The 11296-nt window shown below is 30.1% G+C and overlaps 1 protein-coding gene across 1 annotated transcript; it reads left to right on the forward strand.

Moving 5' to 3' along the window:
* Positions 1-7574: 7574 nt before the first annotated feature.
* On the forward strand, positions 7575-9535 carry LOC106407192 (E3 ubiquitin-protein ligase At3g02290). The gene is made up of 5 exons (XM_013848010.3): positions 7575-7820; positions 8068-8289; positions 8373-8763; positions 9033-9142; positions 9291-9535. Exons 2-5 carry the CDS (start codon positions 8170-8172, stop codon positions 9315-9317), a joined length of 648 nt encoding a protein of 215 aa, XP_013703464.1. The 5' UTR covers positions 7575-7820; positions 8068-8169; the 3' UTR covers positions 9318-9535.
* The last annotated feature ends 1761 nt before the right edge of the window (positions 9536-11296 follow it).

Here is an 11296-nt window from a genome sequence, read left to right on the forward strand (position 1 = left end):
AAATTTAAGTACTCATCTGGTCTTTAGTTTGGTTTCTATTTTTTGGTTCCAAAGATATAGGATATGTTCGGTTATTTATGAAATTTAGCTTAATTTTGGGTTTTTTTTCCAGTTTGGTATGGTTCAATGCACCCGGGTAAATGTACCCAAATCTATACAATATCTTATATAAAAATTATATAAGAAAAAAATATTTAATTTCAAAAGTAAAGAAAGCGCGAATCAAAATCTAGGTAAGTTTTTATTCTCCTAACATTTTGTTTCTGTCATTTATTTTCTATGGGTCCTATAGTTAAAAGAACATCTCTTTAATTACATTTTCATATAATCTGTTATTGTTTGTGCATTTAGGCATTGACTGTTTTTAGTGGAATCAAAATAACACACTGCGGAAGAAAAAATGTGTTACCATTCAGCTAATTAATGTTCAACTGAAAAGAAAGTAACAAAGTGTAATTAGACATACAGTAATATAAACAATTTTTAATTATTAAAATGTATAAAAAATACATATACATTCATTAATATCTTATTTATATAATATACATAAACTAAAGTTTAAATGTGTATTATTTGATGATAAAATAATTTTGCTAAAAATACTTATTTATCAAATAAATTATAATTTTTTTGAACTATAAAAAATATTATATTAAATTTTGTTTTATCAGTTTATGTCAACAGAAATATGAGATATTGAACGAGGACACATATATATATATATATATATATATATATAATTTACAAGGATATATATATATAATATTTATTATAAATAATATATATGCTTAGATTGTATAACTGATTTCCTTTTTAAAATTGTAAAATATAATTTTTATATATATTCCGCAATGTTTATTATGAATGTTACCATTCAAACATTTGCTCAATACTGGTAACTCTATAAGTTACTATTCACATATTGTTTAGAGCTTTTGTTTTAACCAAACTTTATTTGTTTTCGAGTATGTGTTTCTTTCGTATAAACTGTATTTAAACTATAGTGCAATATATAATCCACTTGTCCCATAATCCTCAATCCACTCTTACCATTCGAAGCTTTAGTATGTTTTGAATTTATAAACATTGTTTTTTTTTTTTATGTTTTGTACCTTTTCTTAAGCCGTCCACGATTTGAATGATACTTGAATAGGCAAAACGAGACATTGCTCTCAGTCATATCCTTAGAATCAATGGCGTATATAGATTATTCTTTAATTGTAGTTTTTTCTAGCTTAAAATAATTGGACTTAAAAGGAAATTTCAAATTTTGATATCTAGTCACAAAAAATGAGATAACTATAGATGGTTCATGTGAAATTAATTCTTTGAAAATTGTTCTAATCAAAATAATATGAATATCTTCTTTTATTTGCAAAAGTTGCATCGTTGGTGAATATAGCGTATGTGTTTATCTTTTGAGAAAGATGAGTATTCTTTTGATGAGGTCTTGAGACGCTCATGTAATAGCGATATGGTGCAGAAGAAAATAGAAAAAAAAAACATATCATTTACCATAACAAACTATGAAGTTAAAAAACTTATTTTTAGTTATTACTTTTAATCAGAAGAAAGATTTAAGAATTAATAGCAAAAAAAATGAAAAAGAAGATAGATTAAACTAGTGTGTATTACGTAGGTTATGAAAGTCTTTAAACAAAAAAAATAGGCATAAACTTGTTGGACTCCAAATATGTCAGTGTTATTCATAAAATTGAAAATGACAGAAGATATTAGGTTTTCTCAAAAAGGTACATATTATGCATTAAATAAAAACTTTATTTAATTTTTTAGAATTCCTTATCTAAGTTCTCGAGTTAAGTGGTTTGGTGCACCTAAGCGTACATTCGTCTTTGCTCTTGTGACACCAGAGGGACTTCCCAGATTTAGTGACACAACAAGAACAACTGCGATTTTTGTCTTGAGTGTCGCAATTCATTTGCTTGCAAGTTTGTTTAGCTGCATTGCCCGCATTAAGACCTTGGCCATGAACAACTATATAAACAAAAAGTAACAACAATATCATTGGGCAGAAAAAATAATTATCAAAGATATTATGATGTGATTGCAATGCTGGTAAAGATAGACGATGAACAAATGGAAACAAATATAAACACATACATTCATGAAGAGGAAATAAAGCAATCATGATGATGCAAAAAATAGCAAGTTGTGATGACGACATTTTGTTCTTTGTGATATTCTTATGATACAAGCACATTACTTATTGTTTCTTTTGAATTTTATGTTTACTAGTTTGATGGTTGAAATTTCTATTCAAGGTGGAGATTAATTTATAGATAGAAGTGTAAGTTTTTCATGCCGATCCATAATAATTGGTTTAGATTTGTTTGACTTTTTTCTAAATATTGTGTGATAATTATTTTGGTGTTTCAACTCTTTTTCTTTGTTAAGTTGTTAATAAAAATTTGGCTTGGGCATTTCGGGTATCGGTTTGGTTTGGTTCGGGTTTCGGATAGTTTGGGTAGGGGCTAGAGGATACTTGTAATAGTTGACCTATTTTTGGTTCGGGTTTGGTTCAGATAGTTTTGGGGTATGTTCGGTTCGGATAGTAAAACTAGGAACCAGAAAAATACCCAGAAAATAGGTTTTCATTTGGTTAGGTTATTTCGGTCATTCGGGTAATTTTGGTAAAATATAGGGTGTTTTGGGTAAAATATTGAATAATAGGATGATTCGGGTAAAAATCTTGGATAATTTGAATTACTTTGGATATTTTGGATAAAAATATCCAGATACTTTCAGATAGTTCGAATACTTTATAAGAATTTAGTTTTTTCAAATATTTTTGGATACTTTTAATAAATTTTCAAATTACCAAAATATATATATTTTATTATGTTATATTTATATATATATATATATATAATTAATATTTTAATATATTCAGGTAACCGTTCGTTTCTCGGTTCGGTTATTTCTAATAGAAATATAGGACCATTTGGATATTTGAGGGTTTCGGTCCGATTCCGATTTTAGGTATTTTAGTTTGGTTCTTCGGTTCCGTTTTTTTCCCAGGCCTATGTGTATGTATATACTGGTGTAATAATTTTGTTAGTGTTTGTATGTACATGCGATGGGAGCAAGTGAGTGGAAGCTAATGGTTGTGTGTGTATGTGCAAGCGTTGGTGTGTGACCGTTGGGTCCATCTTCATTTAAAATTAATGAAATAACATAGCATAAATATAAAAAAAAATATATAACATAACAACACATGTGGGTCGATGTAATTAATTTAGAGAATAAAATGTGAGTAATTTTTATTGAGAATGATTATAGTGATGTCACCTAACTAAATCTAACTAAAAACAGGAGTGTAGTACAATGACAACTCAGCTTGGTAAAAATGTAATTAATACAAAATTAAATGTTACATATATTTAAATGATTCTCAAATAATATATAAGAGATTAATTCAGTTTTAGGTTGGCCAAAACATTATCCGACGTTATGGGCTGGCTTGTTGACATGTATTCATCTTTTTCTATTTGCTTAGAATTTTTTTTTTTTTTTTGCATTGTCAAGTCTATTGTCATTGTTAGTGCAAGTCTTCTCTAAAGTTTATCTTGAAGAACCACCATTAAACATGATCAATTTGAGAGTTTGGACATGTGAGTTATTTTTAATGGCTTGCAATATTCTTAGTCTATCACCGTAGCATTAGAATCCTCTTATAACTTTGGATCGTGGGGTTTAAACAAGTACATAAACCAACTATTTCAAGATTTGATATTTAGTCACAATTGATTAAGAGGCATATAAAAATGGTCAATCTCTCTTTATTACACTTTTTACACAATCTATAGTAACTTCTTAGGTTAGCTAACTTTAGTTAGTCATGTTTTTAGAAGACGGATCTGATGGTAAAGATGAGACACTTCCATCTTTTCAATCAGTTGTAGAAGATGAAAATGAAGATAATGATGAAAGTGATGAAGAATCATGTTTGGTTATAGTATTTAACTTATGGAATTTTAATTTTCCGTTTTACTTTGAATTTTATTTTGGTGGTCACTTTTGCTTATTTTGGATTGATTTTGATTTGATATTTATTTTTGGAGCTTCTCTTTGGTAGTTAGGGTAACATGTTTGGTACAATGTTGAAGTAGATATCTAAATTTGATATTTGGTAACAAATAGGGGTTTATGTTAATGTTTTTTAAAACATAACTAAGTTGTCAGTGGTGCAAATGAGATTATACTGTTTAAGTAGTCTATACATTATTGGGATTACGGTTGTCCAGTTCAAATAAAGCAAATATAGATACTTATAATGTCTTCCAATTAATATTGTTGAAGTTGTTGGAGAGGGGTGTCCTTTTATCTTTTGTTTATTTTTCTTAAAGCTTTATATATAATAATATATGTGATATGTTTTGCAACGTTTAGATTACATATCTTGTTTATGTACTACAATAAAGTAAATGAATTTCATTGAAATATTCTAGATAGATACACCAAAAATGATAGAAAATATTTGAAATCCAAACTTTAACCACAGATCAGCATGAATAATAAGTTTGTAAATGGCATACATGACCTTAAATCACAGCGGACCAGCCCACAAGGCTCCAAAAAACTAATCCACAGTAGACTGGAGTATTTAGACACAAACAAACCTATTTGACATCTCTATTAGGAAGGAATCGAAACTGAAACTTTTTTTCTTTGTCAGCTATGGTAACTCGAGTACTAAAAGTAACCATGTCAGATTTGGGTAACTGGATCGAGTTGTGTAAGAGAATCTCATATCTAACACTCCATTTTTTACTCCAAAGTGTAGTAACTTTAAAAATAGAGTGAAAAGTGGAATAATGAACAAAAAATAAAATAATTACTAAATTTATGGAGTAAATCCATGTTTACTCTATTATAGAGTGAAAAATAAAGTGGTGTTTAAGTATTTCTTACTCTAAACTTTATTTTGAGTAAATTATGAGTTGTGTTGGAGATATAAATCAGAATATTTGGGTTTAAATTAGAATAACCTTAAGTATTTAATCTAAAAAGCAGAAAGATGTTCGTACTTTATTCTATTATAGACCAAATGGCCAAAAATTAATCTTTCACAACCTATTTTATTCTACAAGGACCAATAGCTACAAAATTACTATAGTAACCTTAATGAAAGAACAATATAAGTCTTTCGATTTTATTTTCCATGTTTAAATCAGAACCGTTGGATCATAAAAGAAGGGGATATGATGTTTACGAAAATGCCATTAATGAAATATCAACCATAACTAATATATAAATGTTATAATTCAGGTACAATATGCATCTACAATAATTTACATGACTAGTAAATAATATTTTACATATGATTTAAACAAGCATATTAGCCATATTATTATGATAAACAAACATCGAACATATTTTTACAAAGCTATGATGTGAAAATATTGGTACAACCCCTAAAACTAGACATATAAACAATTGATATATTTTTTTATTATATATTAGATGAGCATTACTCGTATAGCTGGTACAACTTTGACATTTCATAAATTGATAAAACTAATTTAGTATTTCATATGTGAAAAATAATCAAATATCTCAATTGCCATGTACTCATAAATTTTCTCTTAATTTATTTGAAGTTATGGGAAAAAAAAACTGAAGATTGTTACACAACTCCATAAGTTTATATGATATAAATTATACTTTTAATTTTTGTTAACTTGTTTGTCAACATAATTTTTGGAAAACATACATGAAATGTATCTTTACGAAATTTATGATTTCATTGTAATCTGGCAAAGTCTTGTAAACATAAATAAGTGGTACCATGAAGGTAACTGTATTTATTATGTAGTACAACTAATATTTTTTTATTTCATTGCAAAGTACAACTATGCACACACTCGAACAACTCAAAAACTAGTACAACTATCTACAACCGGTACAACTAGAAAATGGTACAACAACTTGTTATTTTATTTAGTATTGTTTTAAATGTGCATCAAGTTTTAAATGTGTATCATATTTTAAGTCAAGTAGTTGTACTAGTTGTACCAATCATATATATCATAATCACTTGTCATTATTTGGTTATGCAAATATTTTTATAAATCAAAAGTGTTATGATATACCGAGTGGACCTTGTTAATTTGAAAAACATAAGAATAAAAAGTTATTTGAAATCATTTATGGAAATACAAAAAACATTGATATGCCATCTTTTATATCAAAATAATGCAAGTTGCATCATGCTATTTTCTGTATATGTGGTTACACTTGGTCTATCTCTTATCTTATTTTTATGTCCATGTGAAGAAAATAGACTTTGGGGGCAGAAGCCTACCACTCAATGCTAAAACACACCACTCTTAAGTATTTCTACAATTAAACTACTAATACTACTACTATAGTTAAACCAGTTGGACTATTATTGTCGTAGTTCAAACACTAAACATGTATCATTTTCAACTCATTATGGCTTTTATATTATCTTTTGGAGTATACTCTTCTAATCCTTTTCTACTGTAACATTTTCCGGTTTGGCAGTTGACTTCTTTAGCTTCGAGAGCAAAAAAAAACTGACAATGGATTTTTATCGTAAATAGTAAAACAAATAAATATTCAAATAAATATTATATAAAATCAAATTTTGACATATTTTGAAAAATCTATACAGTGGAAGATTAGACCAACTTTTTCATTGGTTACATCATAACATCATTCACACACTGAAAATAAAAACCTAATATAACCATATTAATGGTAAATTTGTATTAGTTATACACGTTCTAATTGTTCTAATTATACTAGTTATATTTGTTGTAGTTGTAATAGGTATACATGTTCTAATTGTACTAGTTTTAGTTGTACTAGCAATACTTTTCGTTCTTCATTGTCGGAAATTTTGTATATTGAAGATGAGATTCGGTTTTATATGAGAGTATTGAGAATGATAAGGAATTGATCGATTTGCGATAATGAAATTTCGAAAGGGTTGAAGAATTTTTTTCGATTTTGATTTGGATAATGAGATTGAGAAATTTTGATAAAAATTAAAAATATAAAATTTGGATTCGTTTGAATCATGATTGATTATGAAATAGGTGAATGTGTGACACAAAATTGGAATTAGGGACGATATTTGAGATGGTTTATGTTTGATTAGTGATGAGAGGGAGATGAGAGATGGTTATAGAAATGGAAGGATATGTTGATGAGAAGGGAATTGATGATCTAGGGTTATTAAAACAAAGATCAGATCTTCATGTAAAGTCGGGTTAATTGTAAGTGAGTGGGTAACGTAATGATGTTAAACTTTTAGGTTTCTTGGTCTTTTCCCTATAATTTCAATTTAGTTTTAATTTATTTAAAAATAAAAATATAAGGAGTGTTTTCCAGAATTTTTTTTGTGGCCATGTGGTCTATACCGGCATTTGACTCGAATCCAAGATTGTTTCCGTAGCTAACTGGGGTCGGAGGATTCGGGTAGTTATAAAAAACTGTGTTGAATTTGGTAATACAGAAAATATGAGGTTAATTTAGAGTATAAATATTTTATTTATAACTATTCAGGTAAGAATAAAATAAAGGTGAAAGTATAGGGATGGTTTCCGAAACCAATTAGTTATCCTGGTTTTAATTTCAACCAAAAACCTATGGATCAAAAGGTAGAAGAAGACAAAACATACCAAGAGAGAATCGTTCCAGGAAAGAAAACATTTTGCACTTTCCGACCAAACTAAGAGAACCTTCCAATCGATTAATTAGTCAACAGATTCTCTCATACCGGAAAATTTTCTCCGTGCTTCTGGATTTTCTCAAGCCTCTTATCTCAAAAGGTGCTCTTCGATTCCTCTGTTTTTCATTGTTTTCTTTAACAAAAATTGTTTTTGAAGATCAAGAGGATCGGTTCCAAAAAAAGCTAATTGATCAGTTCTTAATTCCATATCGTATTGATTCTGATGATCGAATATAAAAATAACGAACCTTTACCCTCAAACCACGGCAGAGTTTTCATTTTTTTAAAAAATAATTTGTTATAGCTGTTCCAATTGATTCATTTTTTTAAATCTGTTTCTCTTACAGGACAAGAGAGAGGGAGAGGTTCTGTTTGCGGGAGTCAGAGAGACATCTTCTGTGGAATTAGCTTTCTCTCTCATTATAATTTGCTTCTGTTTGCTTGGAAACATGGGAGCTCTCTGTTGCTGCTTTCAAGTTGATCTCTTTGAGAGTTATGCGAATCCAAACACTTCAATGTCTAGGAACTGTCCCTGCCTTAACTGCTTCCTCCAGAGTTTCATGGGTTTGGTATGTTCTTCGTATCCTTATATTGTATTACTTGTAATTCAAATGAAAGTTTACTTATTGCTGTATGTACCTGTTTTTTGCAGTACGCATCGATATTTAACAGAGGTGGAATGCATCCAATACCTTCAACTGTGGAGGCTGCCTCAGTGATGAGTTCCACAACTTCATTTGATGACTCATCTCTCTCTGATGTCTATCACTCTCCTCCGAGGCCGTTGCCCTACGATGCTGATCCTAGGTACTTCCGTTTTGCTAAGGGATCAAGCCATTCGGGGGAAGAAGCAGAACCGTTAAGAGGTGATACTGAAATGAGCTCTGAAGTTTCTGGAGGTGGAGCCAAACGGAACAAGTCTGGTTACGAAGATGGTTCTAAAGAAGCGTATTCAAAATGTTCACTCACCGATGAAAAGTCGAAGATAGAGCTTTCTTACGCAGATTCGGATGATGAGGATATCTGCCCAACCTGCCTTGATGGTACATTAGTTTCTTTGAATTCACTTTATATGTTTGTCTTGATACTTTTATTACCTCATGAGGAAGAGTATAAAGAGATGCATTCTTAGGATAGCTTTTGTCAAATTATGAGGATGAAACTGTGTCGATACTCTATATACGCCATATAAGAACGTATTGCAACCTTTAGTTGATTCTTGTGATTTCATGTAACTTATCTTGAAGCAGAGGTTGCTAGTACTTTGAGGTAATATTTGGTTATCACTAATCTTCCGTTTCGTGATGTGCAGATTACACGCCAGAGAATCCAAAGATTATCACCAAATGCTCTCACCATTTTCACCTTAGCTGTATTTATGAATGGATGGAGAGAAGTGAAACCTGCCCCGTCTGTGGAAAGGTATCTTGTTGCTTTCTAAAATGTTTGGTGGAATGTGCCATCAGTCTCCTTCATATATATTAAATTAGATCAAATCGTGTAGAATTTAACATCAGTCATATAGAATTAATCATCCTTTCTTACCCAATTTACAATCTAATTATTGCAGGTGATGGCATTCGATGAAACTGGCTAAGAGAATAAAAAGAGGCAGTGAGTCTTTGCATGATATAATAATACAGAGAGAAATCACTTGTACATATAAATCTTCTGTGAAATTGTGAATATCCAGATGCCTTTTATTACAGTAAATATGAGATGTTGATTGCCCTTGATTTTTTTAGACTCATTATCTATATACATTTTATCTTCAATAAGATTATTGGAATGAGAAAAAGGTTGAATCGTTGACTATTTTGTTACTTTTGAACTTATTATTTTAGAGCCAGAAGAAGAATGATCTTTGAGATTAATTTCTCTGAATCGCCGCTAGACAAACCATCAAATCTAAATCTGTATTTCATTATTAACATCAAGTTGAAAAGTGAGAACTCAAAAGCTCAGTGTACAGAACAGACATAATCTCCATGGACATAAAACTTCTGCAACTCTTTTTTTTTTTTTTTGGTCAAACTTCTGCATCTCTTAAGTTCCAATGTTTTGTGTGTTTAACTGGAGGCCGCTTCAATCGCACTCTGGTATGTCTCAAGCGGTTGTGTACAACTTAGTTTCACCTTCCCCTTGATCTGACAAGGACAAAACCTCATATCGGTTTACTACCAACCTAGTACATGAGTATCTACCAACCTCGACCATTGAGATATTCATTCGTCGCGCTCTTGTCAGAATCTTTTTACGTATATATCCAACTTCGTAATTCGTAGTATCTTTCACATTTTAGGATTCTTGTTTTTTGTTTGTGTTTTATTATTAAGAGAAATGACATATATATAGAAAATTTTCGCGATTGATAGGTAATAATTGTACAATTGGTTTACATGGAACGATTTCATAAGTCTTTTACATTTCTATAACAACTAATTTATGACGATATCTATTCTATTAAAACAGCAGTGTGACCCATTGATATAAGTTCAGTCTAACAATTATTCCCCCTTAACCTACTTTAAAAGAATAAACCAACTCTTTTATAACTACATCTAAATTTACATATTTCTTCCTCTTACGTAACCTCTTTTTTTCCCCTATATTCTAGGAACCCATAACTTCCTTTTTTTTGAGAACTTTATTTATTTCATTTTAAAATTGGTTAACTAAAAAATACGCATTTTTTATTATAAAAGAATATGGATTGATGTTAAGAATAAACTTGCTTAATAATTAAACAAGAATTTGGCATAATAATTAAATGAAATTTATAAAACAGTTTTAAGAAAATTAAAATGTTAAAAATGAAATTAATACAACCCTAAACATACAAAATTAATATACTTACAATGTAATATATATTTAACAGAACATATTAAAATTATTTTTCACATTTTTCAAAAAACTTGTTCGTTCATCGAGGTGGGTTGGATTTAATATTGGTTTTTGGATATAACATTTTAAGAATTGTCCGGGTATATAGTTCAGGTCTAATAGAGTACGAGATTTGATTTTCCGATCGATTCTAAAATTGGTTTTTTTATATGAATATTTTTGACTAATTATGTTAGATAACTTTTAAGAAAATATAATATGTTACAGACTTCCGGAGCTTACTTACTCTTCAAGCTCAACGGGTACTCAGTCACCTCTTCCTCAACTGAAATTTCCGGAGCTTCTCTTAATAAGGGTAAGAGGCGTCGAAGACCAGGCAAATTCACAAGGATAGCTCGCTCAAAAGAAAGAACAGCAGCAGTTGCAGGATCTTCGAAGAATCCTATTTAAAAGAAGCTGGTCAAGTTAAAAGGAAGGCTGAAGTAGATTTGGCGGGTGCATCCAAAGTTGCTCGAAGCAATGCATCAAAGACGGTCCCAAGTGGGGGACTGTCCAACGTTTAAATGAGTCTTCTCAGCTGGAACTGCCGGGGAGTGGGAGGTCCTCAAGAACCGACAGTTCAGCGTCTCACGGAACTACGATGTACGTATTTCCCTGAGATTTTTTTCCTAATGGAAACTATGAAACCTCGAAATACTTTAGTTGATTTGCAATGCTGGCTTGGGTATGATC

Source organism: Brassica napus, chromosome C4 (assembly GCF_020379485.1).
Source record: "Brassica napus cultivar Da-Ae chromosome C4, Da-Ae, whole genome shotgun sequence".
Taxonomy (NCBI): Eukaryota; Viridiplantae; Streptophyta; class Magnoliopsida; order Brassicales; family Brassicaceae; genus Brassica; species Brassica napus.

Excerpts from the sequence above, each read along its gene's own strand:
- LOC106407192 (XM_013848010.3), top strand. The coding sequence starts at position 8,170 with ATGGGAGCTCTCTGTTGCTGCTTTCAAGTTGATCTCTTTGAGAGTTAT. Across the intron at positions 8,290-8,372 it reads TCCAGAGTTTCATGGGTTTG|TACGCATCGATATTTAACAG; the intron begins GTATGTTCTTCG and ends TGTTTTTTGCAG. Across the intron at positions 9,143-9,290 it reads CCTGCCCCGTCTGTGGAAAG|GTGATGGCATTCGATGAAAC; the intron begins GTATCTTGTTGC and ends TAATTATTGCAG.